The 22,141-nt window shown below is 35.8% G+C and overlaps 2 protein-coding genes across 2 annotated transcripts in view; one reads left to right on the plus strand and one right to left on the minus strand.

The window, feature by feature from the left end:
* LOC136800498 (uncharacterized) overlaps positions 1 to 22,141 on the minus strand; it is a 121,282-nt gene that overhangs the window by 34,822 nt on the left and 64,319 nt on the right. Inside the window, exons 46-69 of the mRNA XM_067057159.1 lie at positions 21,958 to 22,006; positions 21,621 to 21,685; positions 20,963 to 21,229; positions 20,415 to 20,579; positions 19,890 to 19,994; positions 19,107 to 19,391; positions 18,542 to 18,726; positions 15,526 to 15,694; positions 14,779 to 14,888; positions 14,314 to 14,482; positions 13,052 to 13,174; positions 12,624 to 12,698; positions 11,894 to 12,136; positions 11,454 to 11,659; positions 10,656 to 10,822; positions 9,731 to 9,878; positions 9,172 to 9,328; positions 8,661 to 8,693; positions 8,074 to 8,145; positions 7,736 to 7,910; positions 7,171 to 7,237; positions 6,495 to 6,662; positions 5,507 to 5,621; positions 4,705 to 4,830 (exon numbers count right to left, since the gene is read on the minus strand). Of these exons, the coding sequence (XP_066913260.1) occupies positions 4,705 to 4,830; positions 5,507 to 5,621; positions 6,495 to 6,662; positions 7,171 to 7,237; positions 7,736 to 7,910; positions 8,074 to 8,145; positions 8,661 to 8,693; positions 9,172 to 9,328; positions 9,731 to 9,878; positions 10,656 to 10,822; positions 11,454 to 11,659; positions 11,894 to 12,136; positions 12,624 to 12,698; positions 13,052 to 13,174; positions 14,314 to 14,482; positions 14,779 to 14,888; positions 15,526 to 15,694; positions 18,542 to 18,726; positions 19,107 to 19,391; positions 19,890 to 19,994; positions 20,415 to 20,579; positions 20,963 to 21,229; positions 21,621 to 21,685; positions 21,958 to 22,006 (3,444 nt within the window). The remainder of the gene's footprint in view (positions 1 to 4,704; positions 4,831 to 5,506; positions 5,622 to 6,494; positions 6,663 to 7,170; positions 7,238 to 7,735; positions 7,911 to 8,073; positions 8,146 to 8,660; positions 8,694 to 9,171; positions 9,329 to 9,730; positions 9,879 to 10,655; positions 10,823 to 11,453; positions 11,660 to 11,893; positions 12,137 to 12,623; positions 12,699 to 13,051; positions 13,175 to 14,313; positions 14,483 to 14,778; positions 14,889 to 15,525; positions 15,695 to 18,541; positions 18,727 to 19,106; positions 19,392 to 19,889; positions 19,995 to 20,414; positions 20,580 to 20,962; positions 21,230 to 21,620; positions 21,686 to 21,957; positions 22,007 to 22,141) is intronic.
* Positions 75 to 2,338, plus strand: LOC136800544 (uncharacterized). Its single transcript, XM_067057207.1, has 2 exons — positions 75 to 193; positions 863 to 2,338. The coding sequence occupies exons 1-2, from the start codon at positions 148 to 150 to the stop codon at positions 2,176 to 2,178; spliced, it is 1,362 nt and encodes a 453-aa protein (XP_066913308.1). The 5' UTR covers positions 75 to 147; the 3' UTR covers positions 2,179 to 2,338.

Genomic DNA, 22,141 nt, shown 5'->3' on the forward strand with positions numbered 1-22,141 from the left:
AGTTTAAATACAGATAACAAAAAAAAAATATTCGAAGTGACAAACAGTTGGAAGACATTAGCGAGAGAGAGAAAGTTTACGTTTCCCATAAAAGTGATCATTTAAAGAAGAGATTATATGGTCAAAGTTTTGTAGTGCTGCCAGAAAATGTTCATTATAATGATAATTTATTTTCTTGGGACAACTTGTCTAGGTAAAGATTTTCCTAACCAGACAGAGATTTACAATAACTTTTTTTAGGTACAAATTTGCAGTGTATTTTAAATACTTTTTCGCTGTAACATTGAAATTTTTGGTTTTATGGCAGTAGAAATTTTTTGACTATTTTACTACTATCTTACAACCTTCCATGACACGTCCCAATCGTATGTTAACCGAAGTTTCTTATTATAGAAGCTTTTCATGCTTTGATAAAGTTTTGCGATTTAAGGAAAATCCGCCACTAAGGAATCAAGCAGATGATCCCATACGTAAATCGAACGTTTGCATCCATAAGGGACGTAGTTTAAATATAGTTTAGACGGCTCATTTTTCGCCCTGCCTATTCTATTCTAAAGCATTGTGGGCAATTCTCGGGGGTCATATCTGAGTTTTTATGTAAAGCCGATATCGTCTATTGTAAGAGTAGGCACAAAGCTGGCACAAAGTGGGCAGTTAAGTTCTTTGCTTAGAAGAGATTGAAAGAAGACATCTGCATTGACGTCAAAGGAGGGTAATGCATTGACTTTAGACAGCACAGTTTATGCTCACCTTAATTCACAATTAGAATAGGCAGGGCGAAGCATGGGCCGTCTAAACTAGAGCTTAGTCAACCAGGAAACCCTCTATATGAGATACTTTTATTTTATATTTCGTTTCATAGGGACCTTATCAAATGCACAGGTGATTCACGTTTCGCACAATGAAAACAGTACGTATAACGAAAAGTCTTGTGGCTCCATCACAGAACCGTGTTTCGATTTGGATATCGCTATCAGTAAGTCTCAAGATGGAGACATTATTCTATTAGAGTCCACCTTTGTTTATTGGCATAACAAAACTATCGGCATCCCTCATTCTTTAAGTATTGGAAGTTACAACCGTCGGCAAAATACTACACAAAAGGCGACAATATCAATGTATAATCATTTCGACACCATCCATCTTTTCCAGACCGAAGCATCAAAGCTGGTCATCAAGAACCTGCATTTCAAACTCAATATTACATCAACGTTGGTGTTAATAGATACGATAAATGATTCGCCAAGCACAATGATGATGATGTATAACTGTTTACTCGAATGGAAAGACATGGCATGGTTTGTTGTATTGGATAAACCCAGCAATGTTAACATTACATTAATAAAGTCTTCTTTCGTAGCTGAGTCGTTCAGTTTAAATCAACACGTCCAAAGAAATGAGAAAAAAGAATGGCAAAGGCCCCACGATGGTATTATCGCTTTTAAAGGTTGTTTGTCGATTTTAAGCTGTAACATTACAAGGATTCAATCATTTGACATACCAACAACAGGCGGAGGTTGGTTGATTTGGGCCACTTTTAATTTGACCATCAAATATAATCATTTTTTAAATTCTAACATTATGGTACGTACGAGTGCAAGTAGCAAGCTTCAATATATCCGAAACCACTTCAATGGCATCCATCTTAACAATCAACTTGGTGTTGATAATAATGAAATAAAACCAAATGAACAACCTATATTGACCATGATTAAGCCATATTTATCGAATTCACTCGTCCATATTAATATTAATAAATGCCCGTATTGCAAAGTGATTTTGCAGAATATCATTTCGATAAACTCCCGCATTTCACTTGGTATGTCTGATGATGCTAGATCTTTGAAATTGAAAATTTTAGATTCAATATTTACCGGTACGAATGAAGATTCAGCTATGATGGTAAGCCAGCATTTTGAAAAAGAACCTCAAATTAAAAGTACTTTTGAATCATCAGATTTTAAACCGCTTGGAAAATATCAGCTTGGTATATACGGTAACGAAGTAAATATCATAATTAAAAGGTCGATTTTTAAGAAATCAAAAGGAGGCGCTTTATTCATAAGTGGAACAGAACAGGTTTACATTGTAAATACAACTTTTAAGGACAATTTTCTTTCCGACGATCTTGTGTTTAGTTTGAACACCGCTGCAGCATTGATGCTGACTGGTGCTTAAGGTAGCATTGATTTAATCAATTGTACATTCTTAAATAACTCGGCACCACCGTCGTTGGAAAGTGCGTTTCGTATTGATACCTATGGTTTTCAAGGAGTGAGAATCATAAGAATAACTGCGTTAAAGGTGAAATCGGGAGTTTCAAAATTTGATAATCGTAATAGCGTAACATTTATAGGTGGCAATTGAAATCCTAAACTCGAATATTTCCTGCTATAGTGAGAACTATTGTATCAAGGACAGATCTGATTATGCATTATCTATTTATAACAAAATTCAATGCATCAAATGTGATAGTATGTCTTATAACGCGAAAAATAAATCTTATATCGAGTACGACGCTGAAGGAGTTGCAAATGTCCATAACTCGACATGTTTTCCTTGTCCTTATGAAGCATCTTGTATTGATGGTATCAAAAGTAGAGGAAACTATTGGGGACATTCAAATTCCCAAGGATATGTGACATTTGAGTTGTGCCCACCTTTTTACTGTTGTCCAAGATTGAAGGATTGTTTATCTTACGATACGTGTATGAACAATCGACAAGGAAGACTTTGGGGGACCTGTAAAGACGGTTATCTGATTAGTTTGTTTACCCATAATAAATGCGTCAACCCGCAAACCTGCCATGCGATATGGTTTTGGTTCGTATATGTCATTGTTATTTTTCTGACATTCCTCATTTTACTGTATTATAAAGAAGTGATCATTTATTTGAGAAGCCAGATCCAACAACGAGTTGACAGACCATTGGAATCTGAGGAACCAGATGAAACAGCATCCTCGTACTTATTGATGAATGATGATCAATCACCGAACAGATCCAGAGAATCAGCATCAATATTAACAGGTCTTATCAAAATCACTTTCTTCTTTTACCAAGCAGCATCAATCGTTCGTATAAACGCTTCATCCAAAATGAAATATCATATGCCGTATCTCATTGATATTCTAACATCGTTTTTTAATATCAAGATTGATGTCCAATCGACTGATTTCCTTGATCTTTGTCCAGTCCAAACGCAAAACGTTGCTATTATTGAACTGTTTCGATTGAGTATTATCCTATCCACTATGGTTCTGATACCGATATCACTATTTATTTGTAATACGTATTCATTTATTCAATCATATCGAGGGAATGAGAACCATGATTCATCAACTTTTACTAACAGATTAAAAGTGAGTTATGTTCAATTGTTGACACTTGGTTATTCAGGAATTGCCACGTTTTGTATCACATCTGTCGATTGTATCAAAATTGATGGTATATTTTACATTTATAAACAAGCAGAATTTGAATGTTTACAAGATTGGCAGATTATAATTATTGTGATTATCATTCTGTGGGTTTTACCATTCCCTATTGTATTATATACTGGTTGTCGTTGGTTACGATCAAATGATATAACACCGAACGAGTTTTTGGTGATTCTGACATTACCACCTTTAGTATTGATGATGATCATTAGGAAAAGCTACCAAGAAGGTCGTTCACCAGATGTGTTTTGGTCACATCAAATGATCAAAGAGAAAACAAATATTCTGAATCTCCTTAATGAACCATTTTGTGAACATGATACCAGAGATGGCGGACGAGAGAGGACAATATGGGAACCGGTCTTAATCATACGTCGATTAATCCTCATTGTTATCACCACTTTCATCAGATCACCAATTATGAAACTATATCCTGCTGGATTCCTCTTAATTCTGTTCATTGTTCATGATTACGTGATTAAACCGTTCGTCGAAAAGACACTTAATTTCATTCAGTTGCTATCCACTTCACTATTAGTGCTTTTGGTTTTAATAAATCAGTTTTGGGCACTTTCAACTAATATTGATATTTTGGATCGCACAGAGTTTTACATTTTTGGGAAAGTGATGTTAATATTGGAATTGGTTATACTGTTGTTACCAGCCTTAATGTTCATCTGTAGTGTTTTTTTTAAATTGTGTAGATTTTTGTATAAAATTTGTCTTAGGAAATTGGATTGAGTTTTGATTAAAGCTTTTCACCAAACTTTGTAGGAAAACATTTATAGGTTTTGACATAATTTTTGTCTTAGTAATTTGGATTAAGGGCCTGGTTAGATATTTTAATCAAGCTTTGGACTCTTACATAAAAAATCCATGGGGCGTGGAAGATATATTATTTTTTCAATGATCTACCTCTGGACATTTCGATTTTTCACCCCTGGACACGTGTTTTAACGTGTTGGTGGAGAGATTCAGGAAATCATTGAATGCATTGATCTGCTGATATTAAATACTGTCTTTTTGAAAATTGTTAGAAAAAACATTCTAATAACCTAAAAGAGAAAAACGTGATCGGCTAAAACTTCGTCTATTGGCTAGAAATTATTTCGTCTCTTTTCACCGACTTTCTAATTTGATATTGATAATCTTAACCTCTTTGTTAATCTTTTATGTTAATTTTATATTGGTATTATTTGTAGAAAAAGGATTCAAATTCATTCATTCATTCATTCATTCGTTCATTCATTCATTCATTTGCTTACCTTATCAAATTCCGTTTCTTTATCCAGCAATTGATTCAAATGGTCGACGGATTCTTTCTGTTGCGACCTTTCAACGCATGCGTCCTCAAAATTCTCGCCAAGTGCACACAAGCGTACTTTCAAATCCTACCAAAATAAAACAAACACAAAATCCTAAATATCGTACACTATCTTTTTTATAAGCAACTGGTTTATTAGCTTTTGCTCTGAGGTTGCTCGTTAATGCCCACCCCAAATACTAATTGTCATGCCATATTTTATGCTTATTGGTTCCACAGCTATCATTTGCCATACAAAATTTATTTTTAATTAACAACTGTAAATTTCGGGTCAGGGCTTGGCACTACTTAGCATTCTAACTCATTCTTTGAAAAAATTTGCTTTGACCACCCCTAATATTCTACCATATTTATGCTTATTGGTTAGATGGTTAGATTATCTAAAAGGTTTTTAGGGGGTTTTTACTTTACGAGTGAAAAAATAGGCTAATTTGAGGGCTTGAAGCCTTAGCAACCTGGTTGCTTATTGTAGTTAGACCCGTTAGACCATCTAAAAGGCTTTTCCTTTACGTGATTAAAAAAAAATATTTTTGGCTTAATTCAGGGCCATCTGTTTGATCTTCTGTCTATTAGACTAGGAAAAATGTCTTGATAATAGAAATATTTGAAAACCCCTCAACAAAAATGAAAGTCGTATTTACTAGTGTAATATCACAACCGTTATTTGAAACACGATCAAAACATCAACTTTTATTCAAAAGCTTTTTATCAGAAGGGGAATTTAAAAAAGTTTATTCGCATACCTTCAATTTCTTTTCCATGCCCGATAGTTTTTCGGACACCATATCCAACTTTTCAGCAGTGTCCGAAACTTTCTGATGAAGGGGTTTCACGTGTGACTGCATGATGTAGTTGTATCTATAGTAAAGAAAGAAAATAAGAAAATCGAGCTTAATGTGTTCATATAGGTATATAAAAGCCACATATTGTAAATGGAAATCTTTAATAAAATTACATCGCAATTTTGCTGAATGGACCTACCTGATGATGAAAGTTAGATAGCAGAAAGGAGAAAAAGCAAAAATATATAACGCATTAAAATTTTGTTGATGGGGGGGGGGAAGGGAGGGGAGTAGGAAAAAAAAGAAATAGAAAGTTCCGGTTGCAAAAATCAGTCTTATTGACAATTGAATCATGCTTGATGGTGAGTATTGTTATTAATAATGCTTTTTGTGTGGAAAACATAGAAATAGTCCAATGAAAATCTGCAAAAACCGGCGATGCCGGAAAATTTTTTTCTCGGCCTTGTTTTAGGCATTGCTAATACACATCTTTGTGCAAAAATCAGAAAAAAATAATGATGAAATCTCGAGAAAATGCAGAGAAACCGGTTTTCCAGCATATTTCCGGCATTTTCAGGCAAAAAAATTTTTTTTTCGAAAATTGGGCTCCGTCACTTTTTGGGAATCACCATTTTGCACCATTGTGCAAAAAAATCAGAAAAAACTATTGTGGTGACATACGAACGAACGGACGAACATCCGAGGTAGGTCCAAAAAGTTGATCGAGAAGGAGTAGAGTAAATTAAGTCCATGCATCTATTAGTCTGTTTGTTGCTTTATATCTCTTTTGAAGACTTGAGTATTTGAGATTTAGTTTACAGCATCCTCCAGTAAAAGGAGCTAATTTTCCGTCGTCTTCAGTCATTCACGAATCAGAACAATCTAAAGCTAACAGTTTTACCACAGAAAAAGTACCTGACATTAACTCGCTAATGACACGTGGCCTTACCTGACAACTCCTCTGACGTAGAGAACCAGAGAACCAATAGCTGTGTTGCCAGTTCTTGTAGACAGATAGCCAGGCGCAAAATGTGGTTTGTTAACGTAAGGACGAAGCACTTGTAGTGTGGCATCTGGAAGTTCGACATCATCAAAGCCGGAAAGATCTTCTTTGAATCTACAAGAAAAGAGTATAATCAAGTCACCAAGATATGAATGACATCGATTCAAGAAGTTTCGTAACTACCTTATATTACACGAAAATAAGTTTACACAAAATGAACACGCAAAAAATCAACACGGATTTTTTTCGCCCTTTCAAGGACACTACGGCTCGTTTTGATTAAAGGGGACATTTCATAATTCGTGTAAATTACATGTCTACTTATTTCGTTTAATAAGGTATTTGTGAAATAGGGGCCTGACTCTGGTATGCAGTCAAAAGGTCACGTGTCTTTCCAAATATAATCTGAAACGGGGACTAAAAAAACTTTTGATAGAATACGAATTAGTAGTTTTTACTTGTTGAGAGCGAAATACTATTAAATAGAAGAAAGTTGAGAAAGATCAAAATTGAAGATAAAAATTAAGAAGATAACTTCTTGAATTATTTGCTCCTGATTATATTTTTTAAAACGTTCAACTTCTAGCGTCTAGTATGAAGTCTGGAAAATCCGAAAAAGTACCTTTCAATATTAGCCATGATTCTTTTAGCACCTCTATTCCATGTCAAGTCAGCCGATGGAGATTTGACTGCAATTACAGGAAAACACAAATATTTAAACTTCAACATAGGAACGCACTCCATGGTCCTAGGGGACGGGGTTAATTTGAGTATGTCTTTGTGTAATACAACCACATGCAAAAAACTTTTTTCATCAATAAAAAATTTGACAATTCAGGCTTTTAATTGAAAGAAGAAAAAAGATATTCCCTAGAATTTTATTCAACACAGCGTTTCGACTGAGGCCCTACACAATGTTTTTTATAAGCAACGCCAATTTTTGGCTCAGGGCTATAATGTTGCTTAGTATTCTAGCCCAATTTTCTGAAAAATTTGCTTTGGCCACCCTTACATTATACCACATTTATGCTTATTTGATTAAGGGCTACCGTTTGTCGTGGTTAGGCTATCTAAGAAGATCGTACTTAAGAAGACAGTCAAAAGAAACTGGCTGGTTTCAGGGCTCGAGGCTTACCAACCTGGTTGCTTATAAAAAAAATTGCGTAACGTCGAAAAATTAGACTCACCGACAATAATGATAGCAGCCAAAAGGTCTTCAATTTCACTGTCCGGTTTTTGCATCGAACGAATGTCCGATAATTCCCTGTCGTCTAAGCTTTGTAAAATGGATTTAGTTTCCCTGACGATAGCGGCTGCTTTAAAGATGGCGCGTTTATGAGCCTCTTCATACTGCGGAATGAGCTGGTAGAGAAAAGTTAAGAGTTTAAGGGTGACAGGTAGAAATTTTTTTGAAATTTAAACTTTCATATATGCGTATTTTCCTTTAATAGCAATACGTGACATAGCATTCGGCTTTCGTAACAGATATTTCCTCAAACAGAATGAAACATCAAAGAATTTATACCTTTTTCAATTTATCACGTTTACTTTTGGTCTTTTTCACCAGTCGTGTGTGTTCTTCTGTGATCGCACGATCCTATGAAAAAAGAAAAAGGAGAATGATATCGCAGCTGAAATGATTTCCGATCAGATTATGATCACACTGCTCTGGCACGACTCACTCTAAAGGCAATGCCTTAGTTTGAGAATCTGTCAAAGTTGGCTGATCACTTTAATCTCTTTCATACAGATTTGGGATGGATATTGTATAAGCTGTTAATCACGGCTAAGGCAAAATAATCGCGCCAAATCAAACGTCTATCATAATCATAAACATTAGAGCTCAGTCGCTTTCGTTTTCGGGCAAAAAGGCGACGCGGTTTTTGAATGTTTTTTGATGCTCAGATCATTACACTTGCCACAGAATGCACAGAATTAATGGATGATCCATCTAATGTCCAAATAACGTCGAATAAACAACGCCGTACGATAGCTCGGGTTTTGTTTAATAGTGTTATGTTCACCAAGGAGACCGAAATTTTTACTAAAGCTGATCTGATCAATTCAAATCTTAAACATGGAGTGACCGTGCCGACAAGAAAATGTTATTACCTGGCCAATTTGTGTCAACAAGGTGGTGCACCCCTGAAAATATGAATATTTGAAAGATATTACAAATATATGAAAACTAGTTCAATCTTCTGTGTTCTTAAAAAATTGAATCATTAATTGGTCTCTGGTATGAACAACTGGTATCGACCTAGTCGCTTTAAGTTCTAAGAAATTCTTTCCATTAGCCCATTCGATTTGATATCTATAAAGGGGGAGGGGTGGATGAACATTTCCAGGGGGGTTAATTCGAGAAGAATTTCCAGGGTGTCTAAGAAAAAGATTTTCATTTTTCCAAGGGGGTAAAGTGTAATTCTCAAATTTCCAAGGGATAGAAGACTAGTCTTAGTTCGTCGCTTTAAGGTACGAAAATAATTTTTCCAGTAGGTATTCACATATTTTCAAGAATTTTTAATTTGGCTTAAAAAGGTTTGTATGGATATTAAAAGGAAAAGCCCAATCACAACCAGATGCTTTGAAAATTAGTTTTGCTATGAATTTGATTTCTCATTACCTGCTGCTTTTGAGTGATGACACGTTTCTCATGGTCCAATTTTTTAACCAATGAGAGACCAGTTGAAGATGACTCCTCGACGGTCCGCAAAGTGTTTCGTATCGTCTCTTTTTGTTCTCCAATTTCTTTTGTTTTAGCAGTGTAAAAGTCAACGAATCTAAAAGGACAATCGTAGAATTTTTACTGAAACAAGAGTCGCAAAATGGTGATGAATGCTTATGAACATCGTGAAATCACGCAGTCAGCTGTGGTTTACTAGGATTACTAGACAACTGGTAAATTTGACTGGAGTTGTTTATACGATAACTATTACAGGCAATAAAAATTAGTATCAATTAAAATTTGTCCCTCCCATTATTTTTTGCTTACTTTCGACCATGTCTAAATTAGTCATCTAGCATTCTATATCGGAGCCAAAGAAATACTTTTGACGATAGCGGAAGGCTTTTTTTATTATCAAAAGCAATATTGCTTTTAGCATAGCGAGATGTGAAATTTAAGTGCTCTCAATGTTTTGTCCTAAACATACGTGAAAAAGTGAAAAATATCATCAGTTCACCTTTCAATGAAAAGCTCAAAATTTGCGTTAGTGATGTTGTTATAACGACCGGCCACTTCACCACCATCTTGCTTTTGCAATTCGATATGAAGAGCAGCAAGGAGGTACGCAATGTCTTGTTTCTTCGACTCCTTCAAATCTGTCAACTCTACAAAAAGTAGAACAAAGGTTTTAGGTGGTTATGGGCGGCAGTGAAACCCAGAGTTATATCCTCCCATACCAGGAAAATAGTGACAGGAAATTTGTCCTCTAGGAAATTAGACACCCAGAAAATAATCGCAAAACTTACTACTTATGCAAAGCAAAGTTTGAGATTAAAGAAATTGGTAGTTTACATTTACACATACAAATAATATCAGTGACAAAATATCTTAACAACAATAAGAAAATATTGCAAAAATCTGGAATTTGGATTTAACACAGGTTAAATCGCGGTTTAACTTTTATTTGATAAGCGTCACATATTGGAATGGCTGGGTGGCCGCCCTCTGCCAACTTAGTCTACTTTGCTAATAACCACGTGACGTAGGTTCATAATGGCTATCGCAACTCCCTGTTCAAGTCGACGCTCTAACTGAAAGCAGACAGGATGAAATATTTTTTACCTCCCTCCCTGCCTGCAGTTATGGTTGTAGGCGATCCTCACTTATTGATACTAATATTGTATTTATTATAAAACTTATTATTCGAGGATTAGCCATAACTTCATGCCAAACTTATATCTACCGACTCACACTTACTTCTCAGCCGTCTGACTACTCGATTGGTTTCTACCCCTAATCTAGGCCATAGGCAAATGGAAAGTTAAATTAATCAAAATTTATACAACATATTTGAACGAAATGTTCCATTGATACGAGTTTTTCACAAAGGATTTGCTTGAAAATTAGAAAACCCAATCAAAACCAACTAAACGTTTACATACCCGATAAAACATACTGTGCAACTTGAACTAATTTTTGTTGGTCCCAGATCTTCGAGTAAACCACTTGCATTGCCGTGATCAAGTTTGGATGACGTAAGCTAATTTCTTGGAATTTTTCATCAGTGAATGATAGAGATAACAACACGTGTAGATTCTCGTGAATGTTTCTTCAAGAAAGAGGGAAAGAAAATAATACACCCCTGTGTCACAGACCCGCTGGGACCCCAGCCCAACTTAAAAATTTGGCAAAATTTTCGTCCCCGGTGGGAAATTGACTTCGATTTCATCCTCATTCGAAATTCAATGTTTAAAAATTGCACTCCAAATCCATCCCCACTGGATTTTTATCCTTGGAACAATATAATTTCTATCATCCCCACTGGGATTTCAATAGGAGTTTTATCCCCACTGAGGAAAAAAGTGTTCCACCTGGGCTGTGAGACAGGGTTGTAATAATCAAAATAATCTGATGCTAACAAGCGGTAAAATCAGATCTATCTAAAGGTTTAAGACGGAATTTATATTATCATTGAGGACATCCAAAGAGGTTCAACGCGGGAAATGGTGGCAATGACTTCAATTTTAGTCGAAAAAAAGAAACTTAGTTTCAAGGTGAGTTGGGGACAATGCTTCTTTGGTACACTTAATTCTTTGTATCAAACTTGGAAGGTAGATTTAGAAAGGGATACCGAAGCTGCTAGCAAATCATCTTATTACCTCATCGGTAAGAAATCCGACACATTTTACCGATTAATTATTTACCGAGATATATAAAGAAAATGCTTATCATAGACTTACTTTACAAACTCGTTCCAGGCTTCCGCTTTACTTAGTCTCGCTTGTTCTTGATCACCGGATGTTCGAATGGTATTGATGACAGAGTTTTTATCTTCTTCGTTGAACACGTGTGCCATGGTACCTTTCTGTAGAAGTTCATCCACCAGGGTGATGATACCGTCATCGAAAAGTTCAAGGGAGGTCAATGTGAAGATCACTTTTTGTTTCTAAAGATGAATAGAAACATTTCGAATCTGAGAAGTAGTATAAAGCTATGACCAGGAAATTGGTTTTCGTTGAGCAGTGAGATTAAAGGTTTGCAAGAAAATACAATTTTAATTAACTTAGACTTGGGTAGGTAGGTAATCCCAGTCAGAAAATTCTATAAACTGGAGTGTATTCAGAACTTGGGTAATTCCAGAACTTTTTAGTCATTCCACTACAAACAAAAACATTCTTACCTTAATCCCAGCTTTAATGAGACAAGAAACCAAATCGGATTTAAACATTTCCATATCGTAAACCCGATCGTTAGCTACTGACGATGGGTTAACGGTGAATAATTCAATCTGAAGGATATCCGATAATAATCGGAATAACATGGGCGGGATATCGGGCGATCCTTCCATGATAAGAAGGGCATGGCCGTTAGAGAAGTTCGATTGTAAAATTTGTAGAAGACGGTACATGATTCGAACACGGTCCTAAGAATGTAGAAGTTATATTCCATTGATATGCAAAGTGTCAATGAGCCTCTGTCATTCATGATTGTACAAGGAAATCCTCTGAACTTATCGGAAATACCCTTACGAAAGCATTCTTATAGGCTTAACAATGGTTTGGTCCAATTGATTAATATCTGGCAATTTTATTGGTCAGATTGCAGAAAAAACAGAAACCATTGAAAATCAAGAATTACCTTCAAAATGAAGTTGAAAATACCGAGGGGTAAATTACTCGAAAAAAAGTGTACGTTATTTCTATTAGACTTTTTGAAGATGTGTACGAGAATCTTTTGAGTGGTTTACCCCTCGGAATATACAGCAAAAAATCTTTAAGATTCTGGGAGAGTAATATGATGGGCACTGTTCAATAAGGTCCGTGTCGTGTTCAAATGTAGTGCTAACGAATAATTGCTTCGCCGAAAAGATTGGAGAAGTCAACAAACAATAAGTTGAGAAAAAATAATACCTCAAAGAAATAGATCTTCAACTTGGGGTTATCTTTGTTGAATTCCATCAAATGATTCTTCAAGTAAGTTTGAAGCTAAATTGAAAAATCGAGTTAACGATAAAAAGGGATAAAAAATTCGGAATCCCAATGGGGATAGATGGAATTTTCTATCCCTGCTATGGAAAAAAGTGAACGATAAAAAGAAGATAACAATGGATTTAAAAGGCGGTTTAAAAGTCCCCTGGAGTAGGAAGTAACACCTGACGATGGGGATAGAAATTTTATTTAGTGGAATGTTTTGGAGTGCAATGTTTTAACAATGAATTTCGAATGGGGATGATATGAACGCCAATATCCCAGTTTTTTCCAACGGAGACGAAATTTTCCAGTGGTTAGGGGTGTGATACTGGGGTGCGAAAATTACAATAAATTCAACAAGATCTTACTTGTTGAATGGAGAACTTGTTGTTCATTGGTGATTCTTGGTTTTCCCAGTGAACGACCGTTTGTGTTTCCTTATCCACCACGATGTTCGACAGAATTGGAACCTCATCTTCTAAAATCTCCATCTAAAGAACAGACATATTGTGCTAAATGGAAACCATTCAACCATAACCAGATAGTTTAAGATTATCGGTCATTCAAATATTTTGGTCCAACTATTTTCCAAAGGTTATGGTAATTTGGAATATTCATAAAAAAAGGATTGTTATACACAGTTACACGGATCGTTGAAAAGTTTTGTAAAATAGTTGAAAATTTCACTAAGAGCCATAAAAGGAATCAGCAGGCAAAAGATCTCGAATCTCAGATATTTCAATTAACCTGAAGATAGGTGCAATTTCCTCTAAAGTACAGAAAGTAACAAGTTTCTGATTATCAAACATTCCTGGTTCTTTACAGAACATCAATCTAATTCAGGTGGATGATACATATTGCGAAGCTCTTTATAAAATTGATTTAATGAGTTAGCAAAGAAACTACAAAAACATTGGTGTGTCAAAAATACCGTATTACTTTGAATAAACACCCGGGGCGTTTATTTAATTTTTTTCGATTTTAGGAGGGGCGTTTATTCGAGGGGGACGACTAAAGAAGGGGGCGTTTATCAAATTATTTTAGTCTAGAGTCTAATATTTAGAGCAAATATACCCTTTGTTTTAGTTCTTTATCAGGATTTTAGTGCAAATTTTCTTTGGTTCAACGACTAAAATTGCAACGAAAACTTCTCTGGTTACAAGAAATGACTAAAATCTTCCTTTTCAAACCCAATCATCACTGGTATTGAAGCATTAAAGTCACAAGTTTCTAATAAACGCCCCTCCCCTAAAAGGGCGTTAATTCGAAGAGGGCGTTCATTTGAGGGGGGCGTTTATTAAATTATTTTCCTTTTAGGAGGGGCGTTTATTCGAGGGGGCCTTTGAAAGAAGAAGGGCGTTTATTCGAAGTAATACGGTATACCAAGAAGTGGTGTATCTCGCTACAGAAGGTCTTGGGGACAATGTACAAAAATGGATTTCAGGGCCTACTTTTCTCTGGCGAACAGTAAGCTTCATTTGCTGGCACAAAGACATATTCGTGGTAATCAAAACACTGAATCAAAAAAATCTTTACGAAGTACAATTCCAGTCGCGAGGTTGTATAATCATAGAGAAATCATACCCTTTACAATATCCTAATCAATTTCTCACAAAAAATATGCTTATACCTGTTCCTTAGCAAGCTCCTTTTTAGCGATGGTTTTAAAAGTGTGACGCCATCTTTCTTTGTCGACATCATCAATCAATACGTAATGATATGTCCAGTGAAGTTCATAATACCATGTGGTTAAAATGTCACGTGGTGCCGCATCAGATGGCAGGGAACGGCAAAGTTGCCTGTAAAAGAGTAATAGATTTCCGAAAGTGCGTAATATATGTATTTCTATAAAAACGGAAAAAGTTCCTGTTCAGGTTTGTAAAGAGTTGTAAATATATCATACCTAGTTTATTTACATTTAAAAAATTAAAAATGTCCCTTGAATCCGAGGCTAGAATTGCTCTTAGGTTTTGACCAAATTTCAGGTTGTTATTATACCATTCTTATAAAAAAACGTGTTTCCTGGAGCCTTCACCTTTCCTCATTCAATCAATGGCTGCAACATATTCTACATTGAATTAGTTTAAGGACTTACGTGAACAGACGTTTGAGCGTCCGCATGGTGAACACATAATGGAAACGTTGCGGTGTTCTCAGGTACATTGTTTTCATAACGTTTTGCAATTCAATTGTGATGGAAACGATCTATGAAAAGTTGGTGGAAAATACAGAGGTATTTGAATGTTTCTTGGAATATAAATAGACTTGCCCGTGTAGAATCGTGGTAGAATTCAGGGTATACTAAAAACCCCACAAAGAAAACCGCAGGTTAGGCCTGTCACGGGGAAATTCTGTATTCCAATACTTCCATGCGTTGAAATTTTTACTTTTAAACAGTCTTTCGATTGTTTTCATGGGGTCCACAGCCAGCCGGCTCGGCTATCTATGTACTGAACGGAACATTGGAAGGAGAGGGGATTCGAACCGCGAACCCCTGGTTTGAGACGCTGACGCCTTTGACAACTTGGCCATCGCTCCTAACTCAGAACAAATTTCATCATTGGATGTAAGATGATTATGAGAATTGTCCCTTAAGAGTCATCTTACGACTTTCGTAAGCAAAACCATTTAAAAATATCTTTTACTCAAAATAGTACAATTGACTCTCTCTAATTCGATCTTCAATGGACTAACTTATTTTCTTCGAATAATAGAAAGATTCGGATTACGGAGAATATTTCATACGATTTTCAGCAGAAGGGAAAAATGTTCCAGTTTGAATTAAAGATAAGTTCGAATAATAGAGGTTCGAATTAGAGAAAGAGTTGGCTGTAACACTAACTTTGTTCAAAAGTTTTTTCATCGCTGTCACATTTTCCATTCTCTTCATATGGGCGTAATCTTCAACATTGGGCGTTTTGACCGCCATCAAGTCCATAAAACTGCGATCTTGTGAACTCATGAAATGGAAACTAAGAATGGTGTTGAATATCCGTTCCTGATCATCCACACTAGAAAGAATGAATAAAGGAAAAAAGTGGGATTGAAACCATGACCGTCTGAACAATTCGTAAATTCTTTTGCACATATCGGTAACTCCTCCCCCTCTCGTGGCAAGATTTGCCGGTAACTTATCGAGTACTATCACATCTTAACATCACTTCTTAAACTTTCAAGAATAGGGTAATAAAACCATACCGTCTAAAAGATTCGCGAAATCTTGGCACCCTTCGGCAACCCCTCCCCCCTCTCGTAGGAAGTTTATTGCCGTTAACTCATAATTGAGTGCTATCACTCCTTAACTTTGAATTTTCAAGAATGTGGTAATGGAACCATACCGTCTAAAAGATTTGCGAAATCTTCGTCACCCTTAAGCAACCTCTCCCCTCTCTCGTAGGAAGATTATTGCTGTTAACTCATAATTGAGTGGCATCGCATCGCTCCTTAACTTTCAATTTTCAACTATTTTCTTTTAATTTCGTTTGCGCGCGCAATACACGCCCCAACTGAGAAAATGAAGCCAATCTCGGGTGGGAGACAAAAAACAGGGCGGCATGGATTGCGGCACTCCTAGGTCCAGACCTTCCGGTACAGGGCCAAAAAATTGAGTGAATTGAGTGATGCCAGTAGCAGTTAATGAGTCAAGGCAATACTTGCCATTTGATACACAGTGTTGCTGACAGTCTGTATTCTAAATTCAAGGTCCTGGTTAAATCACACCGTATGCTTTCTTTACGTCGAATTATCATGTAGGAAAACAGCTTAATTTATTAGTCTATGACGAGTGTTCTAATATGACCATATAAAGGGTTGGAGAAATTGATTCATGGATTTCTTCAATTCTCCAACTATTAGAGCCTGAGCACGAAAGATTGTTGAGAGATAGGAGAATTGAAGAAGGATTTATTAATGAAATACATATGGCAATACAAACAAACCGAAGGGAAAATATTAATTTAATTTTGGACTTTTTTTTGTGCAAATAAATAAGAAGAATTAGTTCAGGGACTAAAAACTAAAAACAATATTGAATCTTTTCACCTCTTAAACGTAAAAGATTTTTTTTAATTTTTAATTTCATTGAGGGCAACCATTATCAACATCAACAACAACACATATCAAATTCTAAATTGTAGTTTGATGGAATTTTTCTTATCAGTCACTTGTATACAGGAAGATCGGGCTGAAACTGCTACTGGAGCCACAGATTGAAAATCAATACACATTATTTGTCTTAAAGTTTGAAACTCGCCTTTTAAACTCAAGTATCGGCCGCCTACCAGACGATATCGCAAGATATATAAAAACTACAATGGGAAATAATTCTATTCCCTTTGAGGACTTTTACGACAACTGTCTCTCGGACGAAAAACGATTCACGCCTCTGTTTAACAGCCTCGGGGCTTTATACATCATTTTCGCCGTTACCGGAACGCCAATGAATATTATTATCATCATTGTGTACTGGTCTAAAAAATCTAAAAGCCAGTATGCTATGATAATAGCACTGGTGTTTGCAGATTTATTAGTTTGTGTTGGTTTGCTACCATTCGAAGCTGTAATTTCCTTGACAAATTTCAACGAAGTGTATTTTTTACCGCCCGTTTTGATGGTGTCACAATTAGCATTTTGGTACGGTGCTACAACATTGTCGGTTTACATTTTACTGTTGATGACAATCGAACGTTTTATTGTCATCCGTGATCCGTTTCATCCATTAAAAAGACGCAATCTGATTGGTGGTTTAAGTTTGATTGTTTTCATCACCATGACAACCTTCGCTTACTATTTTCTAATTCTCAAGAGACCGATAAAACAAATCTATCTACTTGAAATGGACAATACTTTAGAAATTATTGGGTTTGCCGTTAATTTCATCTTACCCTCAATAGCTAACATTGTCATGTATCAATACATATACTGGGTGGCACAATCGCAACGAAAACGTTTGAATGCTAGACTAAAGGCTTCAAATCAAAGTCAAATCCGTAAAATGCAGATTTATAATTGCGTCATGATTTTGTTTTGCGTGACTTGGCTACCATTTATCATCTTTAACATAACAACTTTTATTGATGATTCGTTTTACTACACATGTGCTGGTGATGCAGTAGAAACGCTGACAGGGCTGTTGGTGTCATCAAATTCTGTTTTGAATGGTTTCATATATAGCTCTGTTAGCGGGACTTTTCGTAAAAAGGTGAAAATGATTTTTAAATTGGAAAAAAGTTCTTCATAATAAAAAACGCAGATTCAAATTCATTGCATAAAAGAAAACCATTTTGTCTCGAGAATCATTTGTTCGTTTTTGCAGAATGACGCTTAATTTCAACAAGGAAATTCATTTGAACGGTTATTCTGGCTTGAAAAAAGAGTTATGAAGGGGCATAATGGCTTAAGCTAAGGTTAAATTGATAAGCTTTCATATGTGGCTGCAATGGAATGCATCGCTTGTAGTGTAGCAAATAAACTAAGTATAAGGACTAAGAAGATTTTGTTGAAGCTCGACTGTTATAATTTTTGAGCCTGGAATTGTTCATACCCTATTTATATTTTAAGGGAAAAATTTTCGGCTTTTTACCCAGTTTTTAATCCCTTATAAACCCTCAAATTCTTTGAAATTCAGCAATTTCAGGCTCGACCTTGTTCTTAATTTTTGTTTTTATTTTTTGAAATTCTTTAGCCTCACTTTTGTTTTACATCTTTTTTTTGAGATTGACGTTTAGATTCTTCTTCAAATCAGTATTTTCAGGCCAAGAGCGTTTTTAACTTGAATTGAGACTCGAGTCGATTCTTTAAGATCGACTTCGATTCTTATTATGAATACAGAGCCTTAGAAAAATAAATTAAGTGCTTACCAGACTTCAGGGAATTTGATGACCGGTATAAAGTTCACCATATCTCTAAGATAGTCATTCTCCTGTGTTGTTGTCAAGACGAAGGTGATTTCTCCTAGCGATTGTGTTTGTTTGCGGTATGGATTGTATGCGCTATTATGTTTGATGAGTTGTTGTAATAGATATAACACTGGCTCCGGGTGATGCTGGAAAGAAACAGAACAAATCACTGATCTCTAACTACTTGACTGGATCGGTATTTTCATATGAAAGAAAACGTGTCCAGTTTTAGCTGACTAGTCCGCCATCTTGTTTTCAAATCTGGTCGTCAACAGCGCGATTCGGAAGTTTTTAAATTCGAACGTTTGAAAATCCAAGGTAAAATCAGAAAACAACATGGCAGACTCATCGACTTCAAAATTGGACACACTTTCACGCACGGGAAACCTGCGAGCGGTTAGTTTATCTAGTGTGTAAAGGAATATGATATCTGTGGTACAAATATATGTAGGGTATTAAAGTAATTGGAAAAATATATTTCCTTGGTTTCTGTTGAATTAGAGACTATTTAATAATTTCCTATTACCTGAAGGTTATGGAGGTCTTTGATGAAACAAACCAATTTCTTATTCCCGATCGGTTCATAATAATCCGAATGTTTCCATTCTAACACTTGATTCAATCTTTCCCATAAAGATTCACACGTTAAAAACTCGTTAGCCTGGATTAATAAGACACTAATGTCGGTGCCCTCAGGCTTGTTGTGAAGATATTCGTCACGGAAGAGAGATGCTTTACCGCTTCCGTACGCTCCGCTGAGGATGATCGACGTTCCGTTATCAATAAGCGCGGTCACTAGATAACTTATGCTCTGAAAAATAAAAATAAAACAAGCAACATGCTGAATACCTACCTAAGATAGATAGTCGGAAACATGCTGAATGAAAATGAAAATGTTCGAACGAAAAAGGAAAGATGACAGCATAGCATAGAGATGCGTAAACTTGAAAGCATGACGAGGCTTGTTTCACGCTGGCTTTCCGATGTTTTAAGTCGTCCTCAGTCAGGATATAGCCAAATCAAAACCAAGCCTTCAATGTCGCAGGAAAACACATACATAGTAACTCGCTACAATAAGGGAGTTGACGGTAAACGAAGCAGATCAGAACTAATATAGACCTTTAATCAAGTTTTGACTAATGGACGAAACCAAAATATTTCCTCAGCTGGTAGTAATCTATTCAAAGAAAGTCAACTATATTGGTAATAGGGGGGGTTAGTTTTAACATAATCAAAGTGACTTTTTCTACAAGGCTCTTAGGAATCAGTTTTATTTTGGAATGACCGAAAAGCAACGAAGATGACTTACCAAATAAATTCCTTCTTGAACGAAATTGCAACTTTCTTCAGTGTTCATGAAATCGTAGACACTTTGAAAAATATGAGTTTCAGGATTGACAATGAAGTTCCACATCTAAGAGGAGAAATTGTGACAAAATTACCAAAAGAGACAAAAACTACATTATTATAGATAGAATCTGAAATCCTGAAAATTGGGCCCCATGCGAAAATATGAAGTTAAAATGAAAGCAAAATGAAGAATTATGATAACTTAGAGGAGTGTCATCCATTGTTCTCATCTCTAAAACAATTACAACGACTGAATGAAGTTCCTGGAAAAGTTCAGATTTATTTTTAATTATAGCAGCGAAAAATCTCAGTCGAGTGAGGCTTTTGGATATTAGACAGTAACACATAACAGTAAGCTTAGCGTATTGTTCTAAGGGCCTAAATCAGAACCCAGACTTCTTTCGATAGTGCGCTTGTAAATTGAAACTAAAGTAGCCTTAATTTTAAGCCAATTTCTGTGTAAATATAAAAAAAAAGTAATTACCTCTGATTCTTCAGGAAGGTAAATTTCTGAGCTCCACTTCTCCGTCCACCATTTTGAAAACTCATGACGTTCATTAGGTTGAAGTAACCCAAAGAACGTCCAAAAAGCAGCGAAATTCATGTAGTTGTCACAATCTGATGATATGGTCACGTGACCAGATAAACCCTGAAAACGATTATAATGGCATAACAATGAAAACATAATTAGTGCAAAAAAGAGCGTAAAATGCAGGTTTCATGGAATTGTTGTTGTTATATTTCTCCCCAAATTTAAACTCAGTCCCTTAGTTCGCCTTTTTCATGATTCTGATAGCGCCTCAGAATTGTATAACGTTGATAAGTGAAAAGTGGTGCAAGTGACTCTAGGTGGGTGTGAGATTGACCTTTCCCTGTTTTTGAAAAACATTGTTAGATGTGAAGGGGGTATCCAAGTGTCTGTATTTAATTCTTTATCAATATACTTTACATTGAAAAATATACTCTGAAACAATTAAGACAGTAACAAGAATCAAAAAGAAGATGTCATGTCTGATCATTTTAAGTTCTTACATCGAAAATGTTCAGCATGTTGTAAACCAATTGATACTCTTTGCACGCTCGCTCTTCAGCGGTCAAACATTCAAACTTATGAGTCATATGATCTAAAGTCGCCTCTATGTACTGCGAGCACAACTCTACGATATGATCACGTGTAAGCTGAAGTTTTGTGGTGGCCCAGATTTTCAAGAAAATTTTCCATGATGGATAAAGGCCATCTGTTGAAACAACGGGAACGTTTGAAATGATGTTTGAAGGTATATCTTCTACCTGCTCAAGCTGTAGAAAGAAAAACACATGTGAAAAAGAAAAGTTCTAGTTAGACTCAACATGTAAATTTTCCAGGGTACGTAACAATCTTTCTTAATGGAGTAGAGGGCTCAAAATGGGAGAGGGGACCCAATATTGCAAAATTGATTAAGCTCGAAATAATTTTTTTTTTACAAATAATTTACTAATTCTAAGGTGTAAAAAAATCAAAAGGGCTCCGAAATTAGTAGGGAGCACTGCCCCCCTGCCACCACATACTACTAGTAAGGTTTAATTCCGAGTTTTAAACCCAAAAATTACCCGTCTTGCCGAAGGTGTCTGCTAATTCGAGGTTCCACTGTGTATAAGTGCATTCAGAATCCAAACCACGAAAGATCGAATCAAAAAATCTCATTAATACCTGTAAAATGAACCTTATATTGTGCGGTATAACCAGACGATTCCCATTGTCCAAGGTTGTGAAGCCTAAAAAACAAGAACAATTTTATACATAATGTGAAAGACAATCGATAAATCATGCAAAGCGAAATTTCTGTCTCAGATGAGTTAAAAGTTGGCCAAAATCATTGCCGACCGACGAATCCGATGCTTGCTAATGATAGATTTCAAGGAAATTATATGCGCCAATGAAAATAGGTATTGAAAATGTAATACCTAGAAATCAGTACTTCCTATCATGAATATGTAACTGTCTGATAATTGCCACTTACTAGTATAAAGATAATTAAAGTTATTACCTTTTGCAGATAATATTTCTGTAAAGTAGGAGGCCAGCTCTTCATTGATCTAAAGCAAAGATAACTGAAGTTTCATCGAAGGATAATTTAAAAAACAAATAGTTTAAAAGAAGTTACAGAAAAAAACGAACGAACGAACGAACGAACGAACGAACGAACGAACGAACGAACGAACGAACGAACG

The sequence above is a fragment of the Clytia hemisphaerica genome, unplaced genomic scaffold (genome assembly GCF_902728285.1).
Source record: "Clytia hemisphaerica strain Z4C2 unplaced genomic scaffold, Clytia hemisphaerica genome assembly, whole genome shotgun sequence".
Taxonomy (NCBI): domain Eukaryota; kingdom Metazoa; phylum Cnidaria; class Hydrozoa; order Leptothecata; family Clytiidae; genus Clytia; species Clytia hemisphaerica.

What these genes read in the sequence shown, in the direction of transcription:
- LOC136800544 (XM_067057207.1), top strand. Translation starts at nt 148, where the DNA reads ATGTTCATTATAATGATAATTTATTTTCTTGGGACAACTTGTCTAG. An exon ending in TCTTGGGACAACTTGTCTAG is followed by an intron (nt 194 to 862) that starts GTAAAGATTTTC and finishes TTCGTTTCATAG; the next exon opens with GGACCTTATCAAATGCACAG.